Raw genomic sequence first — 21,452 nt, 5'->3', positions numbered from 1 at the left:
AATTAAAGCTCTAGATCTAACAATTTATTTTACAAAAATGAAGGGAGAGAGTTCAGTATCGTATATGACAGAGTGTATGAAAAAGTATCAAGCCGTAGCTGGAAATTTTTCTCTGGTCTGTGCGTTCAATTTATCTTCATCATGTTATGTAAATTCAAGTACTGATTCTTATTCTGATTCATCAGAAGAAATAGATCCTTTTAAAAGTTCAAGCTCAGAAAATGAAGATACATGCGTAGTTAAGCAAACTGTGCATAAATTTTTATCAGATCTTAGCAAACGGGCAGTAAAAACGCAAACTCCAAAGAGAGTGTTTTGATGAGTTAATAAACCTAATACAAGTTAGAGGTCATTTACATGAAGTAGATGTTCCAAAGAATTAATTTAGATATTGTTCATAGAAGCGCTACAGATGTTAGGTCTGCTGAAGTTGACGTAAAATTGACGACTTACTGTATATAAATCATCTAAGTTAAAATTTGGCTAATTTCATTTAGAATTCTTGGTATAATTTATTGACCTGCCGATTGTGGTCGCTTTGCCTTTCTCATTTTGATCAACTTCAAACTGACTTTGAAAATGAAGCCAGTATTATTATATGCACCAGCATGGAATTTCTATTAATGATACTGACTTGTCATTTTGTGTTCGTTCAGGTATTTTTAATGCACATAGGCAAGCATTTATTAAATGCGTAATGGAACTCATCGTAAAATTTGCTTACAGAAGATGTACAATAGATGCAACATCAGAAAATCATGGAATACTTTATTTAAAAACTGGTGGAAAATTCTTTTTTTTGGTATTTTCAATTGCAAGTAAAGTTTTGCAAATTGAAACTTTTACTATAAGAAACAGTTCGCTTCCTTTTGCCCAAGAATATCTTGAACCTTTTGCTGTAATTAACAAGGTTCGTGTGGTCAGCCATTTGTGACTGAAAATGTAAGCAATATATTGCTAATAATGTGCAATATTTCTTTTGCTCTTTAGCAAATAATTCTTGCTTTCGATTTAAAATTTATAGCATATGAATTGCATTATAGAGAGAGACAAATACAATCCTGTTATTTCAGCAGTAAGCTGAAACAAAGAGTATGCAGTTGCAACTCATATAAAAAAAAATCAAAAAATTAAAATATCACTACGAAAAAGAGATAAGTTTTTTAAACAGTTAGTTTTAAACTTTATCCGGCCTGCAGGGGTCCAATGGACTCCTCCTGAGATGTATTACAATATTGTAGTATATTCTTGTTAAGTAAAATTTTTTAAAAAGTTAGACTTCTACAGCGATATTATAATATACATTTTTAGTGTATGAGGAGTTTTCAATCAAGCTGTATACATGGGTTTAAATGCTATTTTACGTTTAGCGACGGAGTCAGCCAACAGGATCTCGTTGTTCCTAGGATGTAAAATTACGTTACGCGTTTTCTTTCTACTTCTTTATCTTCCCGGTTTTGTGTATTGCATACCTATTGCGTAATTATTAATCCAGGAGTGCTATAAAATTTTGTTTCAATAAAGTAAAAGTTACTTAATTTTTTTTGGCGTTTGTAATGGTGATACTTTGGTTTAACCTTTAGCTTAAATTATTTCAATTGTAATAACCTGCCTGCATTTTCAGGATTTATTTACCGTAAATCTTTGAATAAAGTCCAAATTCCAAAAAAATACCGGCCTGGATTTTATCCGAAGATTTACTTTATGTCTTACATTTATCGCAACTTGTATTATTTATTGATGGTTTCCTTAAGATCACGGACGCAAAAAAAGCTGCAACAGGTAATACAGATTTTTGATGATCATAGTTCGGACCCGGTGACAATCTGGAGTTGCCGGTAAATGACGACAATTATGTTGACAATGACACAGATGGGAAACATAAAATTGAAGTTTCAGAAGTTAGTGATGCTTAAATTGTTTCTGATAATGGCAATGGTTGTCATGGGGACGGCAAAAGCTCAGTAAATTACACAACCAAAAACGAGCAGACATAGAACCGTCAGCCATTATCCATTTAAAAAACTTGCATCCGCAACATTATTCATGGCAAAATGCAATCAATTATTCTTCTACCGGAAAAAGTTGCTGAAGATATACCCGATGTATTTAGTTTGTTTATTGACAATAATATTTTTGAAGCAGTTGTGAAATATACAAACCAAGACACTTAAAATTTTGATTGGAGAAACAGATCCAGAAACAGTGGGAACTGTGCGACGTCGAAAATTCAAGGCTTTTATAGGATTCCTCGTGACTGCAGGATACCTGCAATCAAATTATTTAAACTTTTTGTAGAATGATATCAACGATCCATCAAATTTTGGCGCAACAATTGGTAGGAATTGGTTCAAGTCACTATTTGTTTATTTTACGCGTTTTGTCCAATTTAATGATAAGGTACATGTCTCATAAAACGCGCCGAAAACAAAATAAACCGATGTCCTTTCCGGTAAAATATGCCGTCTAAGCCAGAGAAGTACTTCCCAAAAAAGTGGTGGCTATGCGGTTTTAAAATTTTTTACCCTTTGAATGGTATCCGTATGTTTTTAAAGAAAAGTCAAGAGCTGTATGTTTACGGAGGTATATGGTCTAATTTTTAGTGGAACCCAATGAATGAAGCAACCGGAATGATACCTGTTATAACTACTTTACAGATTTGACATGGCATAGTCACTGCTATCTCAAAGTCTCATACTTGTTTAAAGGGTTCGCAAGAATAAAGCATTCATGTTTCCAAAGCTACCCCAGTAAACATCGAACAGTTGGTAAGTAGTTGGCCCGATCCTAATAACCAACTATTAGCTACAGTTGGGCCAACAGTCGGCTATTTAGTTGGTACCGTGAAAAAAACGTAACGCTTTTACCAACACTTAGCCAACTGTTTTTAAACAATTGTTTGCCATTAACGGCCCAACAGTAATAAAACAGTTGGCTAACAGTTGGTACCATTACCGGCCCAACTATATGATTTTTTTTCGCGATTTCTTAAATTCACTTTTGCGCTTAAATTGAAAGTACAAAAGTTATAAATCATGTTTTGAATATTGCTTAATAACAAAGTATAACTTTGCTTTTTAATATTTAATTTTCTATCTAATAGTGATTGTTTGTATATCAGACTTTACCAAACAGTACTACTGTCGACACAAAATATTGTATTATTTATAGATAACTTAGTTGAATACAAAAAAAAGAACAAATTTTTTATCATTACACTTTTATTTCCAGACCATTAAAGAAAAATATTTACAAATAAAGAACTAAAAATATTCTATTATTGTAGTTAATATTATTAAAGGTTTGAAATTAATATTGGCAACTTTAATTAAAAACAATATTGTAAAACGCTAATATTTAAAAACGTGGCGATTTATTAGATAATTATTAATAATAATAAAAAAAATTAGATTTATAAATAAAATCAAGAAAAATAAGCTTTTATAAATTTTCAAAAGAAAATAATAACTAAATATTCTTTTCATTGATTAACTGCAACTGATTTTTTATAACCTTGCTTTTCGTCTGTCTATTTATTCGCCCATCTCTAGGGGTGGTAAATTAATCGGTATTTTGAATTAATCGATTAACGATTAATTTTAGCTAAATTAATCGATTAATCGATTAATTTTCGATTAATTTTAAAAAATGAATTTTGGCGAGTTACAAAAAGTATATTGCTATTGAAAAAGGTTTTATTTCTCTTTTTTCGTCAGATGTGATCTTAAAAAACATAAGTTATTAACAGTATCATCATTTAAACTAGTTCGTAACCTATTAATAAACAAACTAGCAGCACTAAAACTTCTTTCTGCTTCTATAGAAGATGGGGGAAGGCTTAGCATGGCGTTGTAAAACTTTTCTAAAGAGCATGGCCTTTTTCCAGTGCTTTCTAGTACTGTCATTTCACGTTTAATACAACTCAAAAATTCTAGAGGGGATGAATTACAAGTTAGTCTTTTAGCTCTTCCTATTGATGAAGTTCTAGGTAATAGAATTTCTGCTAGTTTTTCAGCTTTCATTTTTTTTCTCATTGGTTCCATATTAGAAGTGGATTTAAACTCAGATGTTACTTCTAATTTACTATCCCTTTGGTTATCCTCATGTAGAAATAAGCGTACTTATATTTCTCTTGTTGTTTTAGCAATTTCATTTTTGTTTGGGTACTTTAAAAGATTACCTGGTGATTCTGAATCTGACTTATAGTCACCCGGATTATCTAAGTACCAAAGTAAACCAACAATATTACAATTTCTTCTTTCATTAATTCTCTCAAAAACAACAGTAAATAAATTTTGACCTATATTAGTATTTTGCTCTTTAAGATTTTGTAGTAAAAGCAAAATAATTTTTTCAGATTTTATCAGATTACAGTCTCTATTTCCCAATGCTATAACATTTAGCTCTACAATATGAAGAGCCTGAACAATATCAGAGATCTGTTTTATTTCTTCTTCTTTTAAAATCAAATCAGTTCTGGATATATACCACAAGAGCTTTTCTAATAACACTTTTTAATTCCAAGAATCGTTTTAACACGCTGATTAGAGAATTCCGTCTTGTTTTGATATCCAGAATAAGTTTAAGCTCTTTTCCTAAATCGGCTTTACAAATGTTTTGAAGAATACCTTTTTTAAGTGGTGATTTTCTAAACATCTTGACTGTTTTACGAACCTTTGATATAAGAATACCATAGTCCTCATTAAATTGGATTCCCTTATCAACAAAACTATTATTTTCTTCATTCCAGCATTCATCATCATGATCATCATGATCATCATCATGATCATCATCATCATCATCATGATCATCATCATGATCATCATCATGATCATCATGATCATCATCATCATCATCATCATCATCATCATGATCATCATCATGATCATCATCATCATCATCATCATCATGATCATCATCATCATCATCATCATCATCATCATCATCATCAGAGTCAGATTCAGCTTCATCATTTTCATCATCCTCATCTTCTTGAGTTGTTTCCATTGCTGAACTGTTTTTCTTATAAAGAATATCACATACTGCAAGATGAATCCCATGGCAATGGCAAAGTTGGTGAATAACCCCCATTTCTCGTCCCATTTTCTTCATAACTGAGGCACAATCAGTGACACATCCGAAGATATCAATGTTCAAATTCAATCCGAATTCTTTCACTTTGTCAGTAACAATGATAACTACTCTTTCTGAAGGAAATGAACCATTTATTCTAATCATTCCAAGACCATAGTGACTTTTGTCTGAACTATGTACACTAAGACACAAGTATCTTCTAGTTCCACCTGAAGTCCACTAATCAAGAGAAATTGAAAATCTTTCTCCGTTTAATTTTTTTTGCTGAAGCTCGTGAGTAATTTTTAATTTCATTGAGTTTGCATAGTTCATAACAATTGCCTTTACAGCATGTCGATCGTTAAGATTTTTAGTCCTTGAGCTTTCCAGCCATTTTTAATATCTTTACTAATCGCCAAAGTTGCAAAAGAGATACGATCTACAGCTGTTAAACGAGCTAATACCCCTTCAGCTTTGTTACCTATTTTATGAAACGACTTTGGTTGGCAAAATTTTATGTTTGTGCTCTAAATGATACGAAAAACTTGAAGTTGATGAATGGAATTTAAGTTCAACTGAACAATATTTGCACTTGAATATTGAATTGTCTTTATTTTCTGATAAAAAATGATTCCGAACTTCGGAATGAGATTTTTTAGACATCGTAAATGGCGAATAGGCTATTTGTACTACTGCACTGAAAATACAGTATAATCTCTCTAATTCGAAATTTACGGGGAAAAGTTCGAATTAGAGAGATTTTCGAATTATAGAATGTTGACTCTTCTTAAGCGTCTGAAGCATTTCATGGTGACTTAACATTTAATCGCATTATAGAGGTTTTCGAATTATGGAGATTCGAATTAGAGAGATTTTACTGTATACTATTTGTTTACATTTCACAGCGGTACGAGATAAAAGTTTGTCGTCAAAAAACGCCAAATCTTTTTGATTTTTAAAACGGCTTTAAAAATTAAAACACTTAAAATGATTTTTAAAATTATTCGATTAATCGTTTAGAATTAATCGATTAACGATTAACTTTTTTTAATCGATTAATCGATTAATCGTTAATCGATTACCACCCCTACCCATCTCCTTGATCATTTGCGCCCTGAAACCATCTTGAAACCATCGGGTAAATATCTTTATCCTTAGAATTAAGATACTGAATTCTTACTGCTGCTAAAAGATTAAAATGAAAATAAATTTAAAAACTCAATTTATTTTTTGTTTAAATATAAATTATTTTTAAGTTATTTTTAAGCTCTTATACGTATACTTTGCAAATCAAGAATTACATTAACTGGTTAGCAGTTTTAAAAATATGTGCATATGATAATAAGTTCAAGTCACCAAGGGAGAATATAATATCTTACAAATTCCCCAGCAAACATGTCAGCGTTGAATCAACGTTGAAAACCGGTCGCAGCGTAGAAAAAGCGTTACAGTGACAAAAACAACGTCTTTTCAACGTTGAATCAATGTCCGTTTTTTGTATACCAAATCGCGGTAAATTGAAACGTTGAATAAGCGTTGAAATTGTAACGTAATTTAGCTTCTCAAAATAAAACGTTTATTTAACGTGGAATCACTTTACGCAAAAAGCCACTTTAAAAACGTTTAAAAATTTATGCTTTATCAACGTTGTTTTATAAATAGCTTAAATACGTTGAAAAAGCAGCTAATGTGTAACGTTGATAAACCTTAAACTTTGCGACGTTAAAAATAAACCGCTTTTTAAACGTTACATTTTCAACGTTGAAAAAGCGTATAAATTTCAACGTATACTATCTTCTAAAAAAATCGCGTTTATTCAACGTTGAATAAAAGTACGCAAATAATCACAGTAAAAACGTCTCTAAGTTTAAGGTTTATCAACGTTACACACTAGCTGCTTTTTCAACGTATTTAAGCTATTTATAAAACAACGTTTATTCAACGTTACGTATACCAACGTTAAAAATGTGGTAATTAAAAAACGTTGAAAAAGTGTTTTTTTGCCAACATTATTAAAACGTTGCTTTTGCAACGTTGAGGAAGTAGTACATTGACAATTTTTGTCTCATTGATGAAGCCATTACAAAAATAATTTGCCGTAATGGAAAGGCAAGGAAAACTTAATAGAATGCATGCAGATGGTATAAAAAATATTTTAAAGTTACATTTTATAACCTATTTTTATTGCGACTAATTTAAAACTTTTAGATTTTATATCAAAGTGTATATAATATACATAAATATCAGGGTAAATTCGATTTATTCAGGTTATTTTTGTCTGTATTTTTATTTTATTTTAAGTTGACCATTTTAATAAAATGCTCAACTTTTTAAAAAAAGTTATTTCTTATTTAGAAATAGTACTTTATTTTAATAATGTTCAGATGTACATAGTAATATCAAAGCTAATAAAATATAATAAGTCAAAAGACATATTGTGTGTTTGTATCTCTGTATTATATATTCATGCTTTTTTTAAAATTTCACGTAAATGTATATAAATATCTATACAAAATGAATTTCAGCTCAGTCAGTAGCAAACTTTGGACATTTTTAAATTAGTTGTTGGAGTAATAAACTATTAAAAAACTTTTGGTCGGAGGAGGTATTTTAGTGGGCAAACATCCTGTGGTAGAAAAGTTTTTCAAATTCTGCCTCAAGCATTTTCAAAACATGACAGCTATTTGTATATATACACATAAATTTTATATATATATATATATATATATATATAAATAAAAAAATGATATCCATTTAAATAATCTATTATAATGGCTTCACAATCTTGGGCTTAAGTTGTTTATTTTTTAAAATAAGATTGAAACAGAGGCAGTTGTTCCATCTTGTTGGGTAAAAGATGGTTGGTTATTTTTACTGTATTCATTGCTATTTTAATTGTTAAATATGAATAAAAAAAACTATTATTAATGTTTTATATTAATAGTGAAGTGCAATATCAAATAAACTTTTTTCTTTCTAATTTGGGATAAGTAATATTTAATCTGTTTATTTTATTATTATTGCCTAGATATATATTGTAATCTGTTTACACTTATTCTACATTTTTTACATTTCTTGTTTATATTTATTTTACTAAATAGTTACTAATAGATAAAGAAGTATGTGAAGGATTTAATTTCATGACTACAGAGGAATCTGAAGAAGAATGTGAGTAATTATGTTTGTGAATAATTGTGTTTCTTTTTGGATTTGTCTTTTCTTCGTTTTTTATATGGTAAAGAATAAAAAAAAAAAGAGTTGTATGTATTTAAAAAAAAAAACGTACATACTTGCTTAATAAATTGCATTTTTTTTTTAGAATTTCAGAAAAAGGTTTTTAAACAACTTTGAGAAATTGAAAATATGGTAAAGGATCTTCAAAATGTTTCTTCAGTTGTATGCGAAGATCTACAAATAAATGCATTGAGTTCAATAGAACAACTTATTGAGCTAGATACTACATTAAATGACAGTGTAATTTTTTCTAAATGGGTAAGTTGCCCTGTTGCTATTGCTAGTTTAATTTTTTGAATTTTTCTTTATGTTGTCATGGTAAATTCATTAATATTATTAACTGAAAAGTTGATTAAACAATATAATTTTATTTTATTTATTATAATTTCTCATTCTATACATAATTGCTTTTTGCTTTTTTCAACTTTCAATGTTTTTTAGTTTGTTTAAAAATGTAAGGGATTTTATAAAAGATTGCCTTTAATTATATTATTATTTAAACATTGATTAAAGATTTTTTTGAAAGCAGGTATCGCAAATAGCGAAAATTGGTGGAGTTAACTTAAAAGATAATTTAAAATGTGTTATTGATAATGTAAAACGTGTTATTTCCAAGCTGAAATGGCAATGGTTTTTAATGGATAATTTAAAAAGTGTTTGCGAAATATATTTATTATATTAAAAATAATCATACGCTTTTTTAAGCATATTATTATATGCTTTCTTTCCTGTAGCATGAATGTTGTATTGTACAATATTGTAAATATTGATTCAAATAATTACTAACTTTTTAGGCTGTTAACGATTGAGTTGCGCTGTTTGTTAAACATGAAGGGGCAAACCAATTCCACAAACAAAACCAAACAAAAGTTTGCTTTTTCAAAGACAAAATTGGAGCGTGTTTTAGTTGGTAATATGTTTTGTTTAAACTTTTTAAGTATGCAGATTTTTACTAATAGCATTTAAGCAAGAAGTTTGAATTTTATATTTTAAAGAGTGTCTCAAAAACATACCCAGATGAAGCAGGGATTTATGAAGCTGTAAAATCAATTCTGAAATATTCGCCAATAAATTTTTGTAGAAAGCAGAAATCCAAAGTTTAGAGTTTTTTAATGACATTTTAGGATATGTGATATGATTTTGTTTGTGTCATGTGTAAAGCGCTTTTTCTAAAATATACGTTTATTTATTTAATCTTTCATTGTATCATAAATTATTTTATTCAAGCTTTTCAAATTTAAGCAACTACAGTTGGCTAATTAGATTGCTTCAGAGAAACTGATGATAGTAAAAGTTTGTTTTATATATATATATATATATATATATATATATATATATATATATATATATATATATATATATATATATATATATATATATATATATATATATATATATATATATACATACATATATATATATATTTATATATTTATATATTTATATTTATATATATATTTATTTTTACTTTATAAATTTATTAATAATCATACTAGTTCATTAATATTTTTTTTTTACATTTGCTCTCAGATCACTAATGATAAAAGTTTTATTTTTTGGTTTAGATTCTGTATCTCAATGATATCCTGGCCTATCGATACGATATCCTGTAAATTGTATTTTTTTTATATATTGTATAAATATATATACAGACACTCACACACATAAATCTTTAAAAAAATATTTATATTTTTATATATATCTATGAATTGTTTATTTTAGGCTTTTTTTATATTTATCATTCTATATTACTGTTGTGTTAAAAATCGATTTTGGAAATATTGCAAGTGTAGAGTTCAACAAAAAATTTTGTTTTATTTGCCAATTCAAGATATATATATATATATATATATATATATATATATATATATATATATATATATATATATATATATATATATATATATATATATATATATATGTATATATATATACATATATATATAAGCGTTGTTTCAACGTTATATTTCAACCTTTACTCGACGTCTTTGAGTAACGTTAAATCGACGTTTTACTATCATCGTTACAAATCCTTACCAAATCGAGTGCTTTAACAACGTTTAAGCAACGCTTTTTTAGTAACGTTTTTTCAACGTTTAGTTGCGACATTTTTGTAATGTCTTTTAGTAACATTTTTTCAACGTTACGCAACAACGTTTAATCAACGAGTCTTTAACAACGTTACATATCTTTGCAAAATCGATTACTTTGTCAACGTTTTCGCAACATCTTTTGCGACCGGTTTTCAACGTTGATTCAACGCTGACATGTTTGCTGGGTCACAACTAATGACAACACTGGCAATTGTCATAAGTACTAACATATTATATTCTTTCTTAGTGTTGTAAACATATTTTTGTAAATATAAAAATACAGTTGACTTTAATAGAGTAAAAATTTACATAACTAGTAATACTTACATAGTAAGCACTTTAACACAAAATGATAACATCGCAACTTAACCTTGCCCATTCCAGTAGCTATCATCTTACTTGAAGATCCATTTAGATTACATAAAACGCTAAAATTTTGGAAAACATGGCTCCCAACACACATGATATGTATTTTGGACGTTCAACTTTACCGCCAATAGAACGCAGATATTCGACCTAAAAACAAATAATGCTACATATTACAACTTTTTTTATTTAAACTATTTTTTCAAAGGTAAATGAAAATGTAATGCGGTATAATATAACTAAGGTATTATTAAATTATCTTTGATAAATTACAATTATAAGACTTATAAAAAAACTTATCTTTGATCTTATAAATTAATAGTTACTAGTTTAAACGCAACCTGAAGACTGCTAGAAACATTATAATACAAAAAATAATTTCAAACTTTATAGAGAGCCATCTCAGATTTCATCTGTATCATAAGGTTAAACCTCTCCAAATCTTCCTTACTTTCCATTGGAAGGCCAGGGGGAACAACAATATCTTCATTATCCAAAAAACTTTGAACTTCTAAAAACTTATTTTTTTGCTCCAGTTTTGTTAATCTTAACTCCAAAGCTGCTAACTTCTCTGTAAACATACATAAATAATTAAATAGTATTTGATTGCATTTGAATCTTATTGGAAAACTGGTTTCAAAAACACAATCTAGTTTTTAAATTGAAGACATACATGGATAAAGGTGTTATGGAACTCAAATATTTGGAGTTAAAATTTTAAACATTCATGTTATTTATCCCTGTAGGTGAATTGATTGCTGTAAAAATGGTATTCTAGCACATTTTTGTGCTGTGTTATTAAGGCCATGGAAAAGAGCGTTATTTAAAACCTTTATCTGCATAAAAAAGTAGAAATGTGTATTTTTGTAAAATGAAATATGTATTTTTTTTAAGCCTTCATCCATTTATGACTTTAGTTAAAACACAAATTATTTTTTTTTACAAAAAATATAAATAGTTTTCCTTTGTCAATATGTCAGCATCTTAATCAATGTATGTATGCGTAACACATACAATGTATAACAAGTAGTAAAACAAAAAAAAAACAAAAAACAAATAGTTTATCCAAAACCTTACTTTCCTGATCCCCAAAATTTTGAACATTTTCTCATAGTTTTCAGAAGTCGAAGTCCCTTTTAATAAAATGCTATAATTATATGCATTATATGAATATATATATATATATATATATATATATATATATATATATATATATATACATATATATATATTAAGGTGGGTCGAAATGTAAAAAATATTAAGTTGGAGATCCTGTACATGTCTAAAAAGTTGCTTTTTGATGTACGCGTTTGAAAAAACCTCACTTTTTATTTTATGGACAGTGTCTACAGGTCCCAACTCTGACTAGAAAGACTACATAAATACCCAATGTAAGTGTAATGTATTGTAATGTATTACAAATTAAAAATAATGTAAACTGTAACGAATCAATGTAAAACAGCAACAATACAAAGTTGTTTAACCTAACTGTTAATAAAATCTTTCTTGCTGTCTATTTTTGGTATCTCTAATCTGGATTTCTTACTCTGTAACATCATGCCATGACGGGACTTTCTCCCATAAACTTTACAGCTCGCAGCGCTAACGTCTTTAATTGTTCTCTCTACTGTCTGTGAATGACATGGAACATCGGGCAGTAGTATTGGATGTGTGTAAGTAAGTTGATCATTTGAAAGATGTGATAGCATCGGAGGAGATGTAACATTACTCTGGTCCCAGTCAATCATGTTAATGAACGATGTCGCAGCCAAATTTAATGTTATATCCTTCTTATCAAAGACGCGAACCGGTATGTTACTATTAGTCTGCTTCTCTCTTGCTCTTATTATTTGTTCTACTGAAAAACGACGGACTTCCATATCACTATCACTAACTGCAGCTAACAGAATGTTTTCAGCATGTGCAAAGTAGCAGTTATTTTCGAGAACAGGACGAACCACAGCCTGATCTAATGCATCAAGTTCCTGAAACAACTGAACTAAGTAAAAGAAGTTGTTAGCACCATTTTGGCAAGAAGAATTTGATTTGATTTTGAACCAAGAGGGTCCGTAAAAGTTCAAAATGAAATGCGCTACTCTTCTGAGAGGTTCAGATGCCACCTCTCTAGACATGTAGAGACGCAAAATCCTGTTGGCTTTCGTCAACCACCGAGCATGACTTATATTTCCAGGTAAACTCTTCTCGAGGAAATCAATATCTGTAGAAGCCTGACGTCCACGCTGTACTGCTAGACATGCTTTCAAAAAGTACAGTTGGTCTGTGCAAAGATCCTTCTTGACAGCTTCATCACAATCAGTCACCTTACCAGTAATGGGCAAATAATTAATGACAGGCAATTCATTCGGATCATATTCTAGAGCTGAGCTAATTGTACCTGTCGATGTGGAAGGTCCTGTAGTTCGAGCAAAATCCACGCCTGCCAAAAACCTTCTAAATGGCAGCTCGTTACAGTGTAGAAGGCATACCAACCACTGTAATGGTCTACCTAAGTTCTCCTCCAATTTTCTTATGATTCCGTTGCTTTTACCTGTATTATTATTGGTGCCATCACACACAACACCTTGAATGCTTTCTACGGAGTTTGTCTCTATAATAACTGACATTAACTCCTTTGTTATATCAGCAGCTTTACTACTTTCAGGAACTACATGGTCGATGTATATGTTTCCTGGATACAAGACAATACTATAGTGTTCTTCTTTTTTACTTCTTCTACAACCAAAACTCTCAACTAAAGTAACGTCTTGTTTTCCATCAAAGCCTACACAGCACAATTCCTTATTGCTCTGCATATGTTCTTCAACCAGAGTATCTCTCCAGAACTTCCTTTGTCAACGTAGCTTTGAAGGATCAAGAATTGTTGCTGAAGACAACATACTGAGGTCTTTTAAAACAACATTAACAATAAGACATGTATCTCTGTTGCTAATTTTGCATCGATCAACTGCTTTAAATAATTCCTTGTACTTGTTTCTGTTCTGCACTGATACTGTCTCTTCCTCTGATGTATAATTACTTTCAGATGTGTTACGCTCATCCTCATCAATATCTTCCTCAGTTTCATATTCAACCTCTTTTGACTGTGCTTCATCACACACTAATTTCATAAACTTGCATTTTTGTCTATTTTCCAGTGTTGCTGTCGTTTCTTTGTCTACTCCACCAACTATCATATTTCTAACAGTTTTCTGGTCAACCCAGAAATCCCACTCTATCAATGGAATTTTATTTGGCAGTGGGCACGTGCATAAGTTCCTATCTCTAATGCCCGAATCAAAGCATTTGCAGGTCCAAATGTCAAATAACTGCTTAAAAGAATTCAACTTCTCAGTGAACGTGTCTGATTTTCTTTTTGCATCTGAATACTTTTCAAGTGTATGTACTTTATCCATAAGTCTTATAATCCTAATGATTGTGATATTCACTTCTATTGTGGGAATACTTGCTTTTGAATAAATACATTTCACTCTGTCTGCTAAAATTGAATATCTTTCTTGCAAGCTAATTTCTAATACTGTTTTCTGATTATAATAGAACGCCTTAATAACGTCTTCATATGATGGGATTTGATTTTCAGGAAGATCAACTAACTGTCCAAACAATGGATGCTTAGTTGCACTTCGTGTACACATAAATATAGATATTTAATATATTTGTCTAAAATAATAAAAAAAACTACAACAAGTTATGGTTACAATAAATAAAAGCTGTTAAAACAATTTTTCATAAGAATTTAGTCAATAAATATTCCAATATTTATACAGGCTATAATATGTTTAGCCCTCTCATAAATAGGCCTACATGTTAAACGAAGTGATATTTCTACAGTCTAAACTATAGCCTACTGTAGTATACATCTATATTAGCCTACTTGAATTTTACTATAGATCTATTATTGCAAAGAAGAAAATAAAATTACAAAATAATATATTAGATATTTTGCTTGTTTCTAAAAAATCCAGCACATGGTTTGTTGCTAATGTTGGTGACGTCACATGTAAATAACGTTATAAAATTTATTCCATTTCTTTTTTAGCACTTGTAGTTAGGTGCTAAACCATTTGCCAACGCTATTTAGTCCATGATTTATAGTTGGTACGTATTTAGACTGTACCAAGGAAATGGTTAAAATACATCAAATAAGGTAAGGCTTTAATCAAAAGTTGGGACCCCTAAACGTTTCATAAAAAATCTTTAAATATTATTTTCATACTGTACTGATGCCAAGACAACTTTTTATTCATGTACAGGAAAGATAAAAAAATTCGACCCACCCTAATATATATATATATATATATATATATATATATATACTTAGGTCGTTAGGAAAGTTCGTAGAACTTCATCTATAAAGATACAATGAGACAGGAAATAATTAAATATTTATATATCACTTTAAACTGCGTTTAATTATGAACATTTTAAGTACTTGTTGAAGTATTTTGAATGTTTATTAAAAAAGTTATTTAAATTTTACTATATACGTTTTCAAGAAAAAATTTAAAAATGGATAAATTTGAATATCGAGCTTATATTAAAACCCGTGCTCTACTTGGAGTTTTAGCACAAGCCATAACCGATGAGTTGATTTTAGTTCATGGTGACTAAGCTCCAAAATATAGTAGAGTTGCCAAGTAGGCTACTTTATTTAAAGATGGTAGAGAGAGTCTCGAAGATGATCCTCGCTCAGGGCACCCTCAAACCACGTATACAGCTGAGAATATTGAACGTGTGCGAGCCATTATTGAAGAAAATCCTCATGCAACACATGATATAATTGAAGCCCTGACATCGATTAATCGCTTTACAATCAACGAAATCATTCACAACGCACTTAAAAAAAGAAAATTAACATCACGTTGGATACCCCACGAGTTAACCGATCAAAATCGCAAGAATAGAGTTGAGGCATGTAAGGAAAATTTAGCTCTTTTCAGAAACGGTCCATGGAGACTATGTGATATTATTACAGGGGATGAGTCGTGGTTTTATTTGAGACAAGTTGGACACAACTCGGCTAACGCTAGTTGGGTCGGTGAAGGTGAAAGTCCAAGAACTATAGTAAGATGCGACAGGTTTCAGCCGAAAAACATGTTCTACATCTTCTTCAAAACAACAGGTGTTGTTCATTTGGGTTATGTTGAAAAGGGAGACACCATTACTAGCGAATATTATATAAAAAATTGTTTGAAACCTCTTATATGCGAAATAAATAAGCAAAGACCTAAAACAGGCACTCAAAATTTCAAATTTCTCCATGATAACGCTCGACCCCATGTGACTGAAACCGTCACAAATTGTCTAAACCAAGCTGGAATTACAATAATTCGCCACCCACCATACTCACCAGACTTAGCTCCATCCGATTATTGGCTATTCGACTTGATAAAAAAAAATCTTGATGACGATACTGACGTCGAAAGTCAAAAAACTCGCATAACGAAGCTACTTCAAAGTATACCCAAAGAAGAGTATAAAAAAATGTTTGACAAATGGCTTGAAAGGATGCAACTTTGTATAGATAACGATGGACATTATTTTGAACATTTGATAAAACAAAATTAAAAAAAACTCTTCTTTTTTTTTTTTTAGAGGGGAGTTCTACGAACTTTTCTAACGACCTAAGTAATATAAATGTTATATATGCTTAATATGAAATGTATATGTCATATTGTATATGCAATTGCATATACCATTTTTTTTATATAATGCATATATTATGTCAATATTGTATATGGCATATATTATATGCAATATATACAAAATACATAGGGATGTCTGCCAATATTTTTAGGTGGATTTCTCTAACTTTTCCCTGATATTTTCCTGATCTTCTACCTGTTTTCCTTGATTTAATTTAAAGTTACCCAAATTCAGCTTCACAAAAATAGACCTAGATTTGTTTAGAAAAATGCTCTTCAACTGCAAAAATGTAAACAATAATACAACCCACACTAAATGTATCAAGTATTGATACATTTAATATGGGTTGTATAATTGTTTACATTTTTGCAAGTGAAGATTCAAGATTCGCTTGATGCAAGTGAAGTTCATAAAACTATCTGCCAAATAAACTTTTATATTACATGTACTATGTACAACTTATTTAAGTTATGTAAGTTTGATGAAGAGCCATTTCCCCTGATTTCTCCCTGATTTTTTTAAAATTCAACCTAATTTTCTTGATTATCCTAGATTTTTTGCAGATATCTGATTTCCCTGACTTTTCCCTGAATTCCCCTGATCTGGCAGACACTCTGTATATATATATATATATATATATATATATATATATATATATATATATATATATATATATATATATATATAGATACATACAAACATACATACATATACATACAGAAATACACACATAAACATACTACTATACACGCACATATACATTTTAGCTGTATTTCAACTTTTGATAACAGTTAAAATAGAGCTAAAATGTCTTATACAAATACAACAATGGTGTCATCATAAAAATAAATTAAAAACTCAACCAATGTCAAAAATTATATCTGAATGTGTCACTAATGGATAAATGTAAAATATTTCTACTTACCAGCGTAACGGTTATATTAAGAGGTGTACGAGAGTTTGAGTTTAAAAGTTTAATTAAAGGGTAGAAAAAGCGTTTGAAAAAAAAAAAAAATGATAAAAAGCTTCATACTAAACTAACTCTATTGAATAGTTTTAATCAATGAATGAATCTATTTGAATAATTTTAATAATTAGTCGCATGGTCTAAGTGGAATATATTTATAATATACATTTACAAACTTACGGGGAACTTTTACGATTCAAAAACACGCGGTATACAGTCGGTTAATGGTTGGCGAGAAATGCCAACAGTTAGCCAACTGTAGCCAATACTGGCCCTTGAGTTGGACCAACTAAAGCGTGTTTACTGGGACTTCTCAATAAAAACTGTCCAGAACACTCTTCGGTCTTTAGATTCACAAAGAATGCAATCGTTGTATTCGTATATTAGGGTGACTATTTTTTGATAATTTTTTTTCAAAAATTACCATCACCTTTAAAGCTGTTTTCCATCTCATTACGAATTTAAAAAGGTCTGAGAAAGTCCTTTTTTACCACTCTAAGTTCTTTATGTAAAAGTGGATTTTTATGATATTTGTCATTTTTTCTGTTTTCTTTTTTATTTTTTGTTAACATTAGGCTTAATTATTCTTTGTTGTGAACTAATAAAATGTATATTTCTAACACATGTATGATTTTAGAAAACTAATTAAAGATTGAATTTACAGTTGAGAATGGGAAAAGCAAAAAAATAAAAAACAGTTCTTTATATAACTTAAATACAAATGTCACAAGACCATTGGTGCTACTTTTTTTAAATTGCATCTACTACAATTACCAATACCTTATTTATTCTAATTCAAATTGATTTAAAAGCATACAAACAAACTTTGCATGTTTAACTGGCAAAAGTGTTGACATCATATGCAAAGGAAACCCTTCATGTCAGCGAGAAAATGAAAACTTTCGTCTGCTCCGAAAAATTGTAAACCTCTGAAAACTCTGCGGATTTGGCAAATATGTAATTTCTGAATCAAAAATTATTGACAAATTAGTAAAACTTTAAAAAGAAATGATAACTTATAGCACAACAAAAAACACCTACTTGAAAGATAGACATCAGAGAACAAAAAATCATAGAGTTTCAAATAAAGACATTAAACATTATCATGTAATATATGTAGATCTGTATAATGATATTTTGCTATATAGCATTAGTTGTTTTTTTTTAGGGTATAATAGAAGGTCTTTCTGATATTGGAAAAGCAAACATAGAAGTAGTAATCCGTCAGAGTATCGATAATGGAAGATATTTAATTCATTGAAGATCAGAGGAATGAAAGAGTTCAGTTCATTAATCACATTAGAGGTAAGGAATTAGAAGCAAGAGTTGAAAGAAGAATGGAGAGATATGTAAGGTATCTTAAATACAAGGAGAAAATGGTGGCAGATTGCCTTTTTAAATCCATGACAGAAATTGAAGAAAATATTGATGTATACCTTGAAGTCAGTATGTGTCTCTTACCTGATTATGGTCTAGAAGTGGAACCCAATTGCAAAAAAACTTGTTCTAAATTTTGATAATAATGCAGTTAGCCACATTGAAGAAAAAATTACACGAGATCGAACTGCTGTTTCTGTTTCAAGTCCAGATTTTTGGAATAAAGATGATCTTCTTCTTAGAGTTGTACAAAGTAGCGCTAGAAAAGCACATGATCAGGTTTTAGTTATACAAAATATATTGGAGTATTTTGAACTACCCGACCAGTGTTTTGCAGTTTGTGCTGACATTATTGCTACAAATACGGGTAGATTTGAAGGAACAAATATGATTTTAATTAGAACTTTAATAAAACTACTGCTTTGGTTAATATGTTTACATCATGTTTATGAACTGCACATTACCCATGTGCGTAAACCAATAACTGGGATTAAAGGCAAAGGCCTAAATATTACACTTAATTCCAACTTTAGGATTGATGGGAGGAATACTTGCCATTAGTTTCTGTTCCTGATGCTGAATATAGATTTAAAAGGTTTTCTGAGAATTCACTCACTTTTAGTTTAGGCATATACAGTTTGTATTTTGAAGCAAAGAGTTTTATGGAGCCCGATATTCTACAAGATGCTTTTAATCATTCAAGGGATGATTAAAAGCATCTTGTAGAATATCTGGCATTTTATTTTAACATCAACTCTGATTTATTAGCCCGGTACCTGTCATGCAGCTCGTTTTATGGCGGATTGTATATATCACTTGGTAATTGAAACTTCATCACAAGTTATTAATCATCAACATGAATAACAAAAAGAACACGTTTCAATAATGTATTTCATAATCGCAACGTTCCATGCACCCATGTTTTTGAAATTTCTTCTTGCTGAGCATCCTGTTTTAAATAACTTTAGAGCTTTCAATAACGCAAAAATGTTACAGAAAGAATGAACCATAAAGTCAGGTAATGCACTATTGAAGAGTATGCATGCTCATTCTACTTACTTTGCTGATTCACTCTTAATCTTCAAACTAAATCAGCCATTTTAGAAACTTTTTTTTTACATAAAGTACCTGAAATAGAACTTATAAATTTAGAAAAGCCAATAGTTGTTGTTCTTAATATCACTAAACTAAAGACTTGATTACAGAGGAAAGCTGGTTTATTTTCATCAAACTGGTTTTAGTTGGTGAGATTAAGATTTGGTTATCACTCACACAAAATACAACATCGAGGATCTTGAATCCTACAACAACTTTGTTTTTTTTATTAAAAACTTAAGTGTCACAAATTATTGTGCGGAATAATTCAGCAATTTGTTAGTTCTTCTCAATATGAAGAACAACGACAAAATATCCTACAAGTAGTCAGACAATATTGCAAATTAATATCTGCAAATATTCCTCAGAAAGAAATATATGTTTTAGCATTAGAAAAATGTTTTTATTTAGTTGTTTTAATTTTACTTTTTAACTTTAAATTTTTTTGGAAAACATATGTTTGGACCACATCAATTTCTTACCAACCTTCATCACCAATCTGCTCAACTTCTTTACTCTCTAAACCATATTTCAAAAAATACCTCTTGACATAATCAAGACTCACCACACTTTTGCCTACAAAAATGTCGTCTACATAAGCGGACGTTCCACTCTTCACTAATTAGTCTTGATCAATGACGGCACTCACACCGGATTTCACGATCATTAGCGCAACATTGAATCCGAAACCAAGTCGTGTCAAACAATACCTTTTATTTCGAAACACCACGATTTGGAACCGCCAAAGAGATTTATCAGTTTTTAGTTGAAGATAAGCCTAGCGTATATTAATGATTGCTGGTTTGTTACGAATTCTTCACTATTCTCTAAGCTTTTTGACACACACATCTGCATCTCTTGTGTATGCCTAAATGAAGTCTTTAGCAGCGCAGATTCCACACTCCTGCAATCGTTTCCCTGCAGCTTCCAGCATTTTGATGCAATGTGTCCTTCCTCACCACATTTAAAATATCTAACGGTCTTCGGAGACAAGTTCTTCGCAAGCGAACAGTTATTTGCAATGTGGTTCAAACCTTTGCAGTTGTAACACACTCACGCAGTTTTTGTAGCATGGCTTCTAGATACAGCACCAACAGCATCACTGTCAATCACATTTGCACAGTTCAAAGCGGCTCTCACACTGGGTAACATTTCAATTGGGTCCATTGCAGCTCGAAATCTTGATAATAAGACTTCTGGCAAACCCACAACAAACGCCAAACACACAGACTCCTCTGGTAATTTAGTAAGATAGGCTAATCGTCTTATATCAGCCAAAAACACATCGTCTTTTTCTCCGTCACATAATTTTCGTTTGGTAAACAGTTCATATGCAGTGTAGGCATCTACAGAAAACGCCGCTAATAACACACGCTCGACTTCTACTTCATCTTTTTTATCTTTCGTGGTTAAAGCATCGTACACTGTATAAGCAGCTTCTCTGAGAAGAATCGGAAAAAGTAGTTCAAGCTTTAAGTTCTGAATTTCAGCAATCACTTTCGTTCGTTAAATCTAGACAGCCGCATCTGAAGTACTATCATACGTTTGAAACATATCAAATTATCTCATACTTGGTTTCTTGG

The 21,452-nt window shown here is 30.2% G+C and overlaps 1 protein-coding gene and 1 long non-coding RNA gene across 2 annotated transcripts; one reads left to right on the top strand and one right to left on the bottom strand.

Annotated features, from left to right (window-relative positions):
- Positions 1 to 6,162: 6,162 nt before the first annotated feature.
- Positions 6,163 to 11,333, bottom strand: LOC149881419 (uncharacterized). Its single transcript, XR_016445808.1, has 3 exons — positions 11,153 to 11,333; positions 10,728 to 10,916; positions 6,163 to 6,258 (listed from the first exon to the last, which is right to left on the bottom strand). It is a non-coding gene; the product is annotated as an uncharacterized LOC149881419 (long non-coding RNA).
- Positions 11,334 to 15,293: 3,960 nt separating this feature from the next.
- On the top strand, positions 15,294 to 18,658 carry LOC149881418 (histone-lysine N-methyltransferase SETMAR-like). Its single transcript, XM_090067986.1, has 4 exons — positions 15,294 to 15,387; positions 15,442 to 16,258; positions 16,899 to 16,902; positions 18,566 to 18,658. The coding sequence occupies exons 1-4, from the start codon at positions 15,294 to 15,296 to the stop codon at positions 18,656 to 18,658; spliced, it is 1,008 nt and encodes a 335-aa protein (XP_089924112.1).
- The last annotated feature ends 2,794 nt before the right edge of the window (positions 18,659 to 21,452 follow it).

This window comes from Hydra viridissima, unplaced genomic scaffold (assembly GCF_058129835.1).
Source record: "Hydra viridissima isolate aposymbiotic clone 2 unplaced genomic scaffold, HvirCarnegie_v1 scaffold_12, whole genome shotgun sequence".
Classification (NCBI taxonomy): Eukaryota; Metazoa; Cnidaria; class Hydrozoa; order Anthoathecata; family Hydridae; genus Hydra; species Hydra viridissima.
This window is presented reverse-complemented; position numbering and strand designations above follow the sequence as displayed.

Coding starts and splice junctions, on each gene's coding strand:
- LOC149881418 (XM_090067986.1), top strand. CDS start 15,294: ATGGATAAATTTGAATATCGAGCTTATATTAAAACCCGTGCTCTACTT. Junction 15,388..15,441: donor TGAGTTGATTTTAGTTCATG/GTGACTAAGCTC, acceptor CTTTATTTAAAG/ATGGTAGAGAGAGTCTCGAA.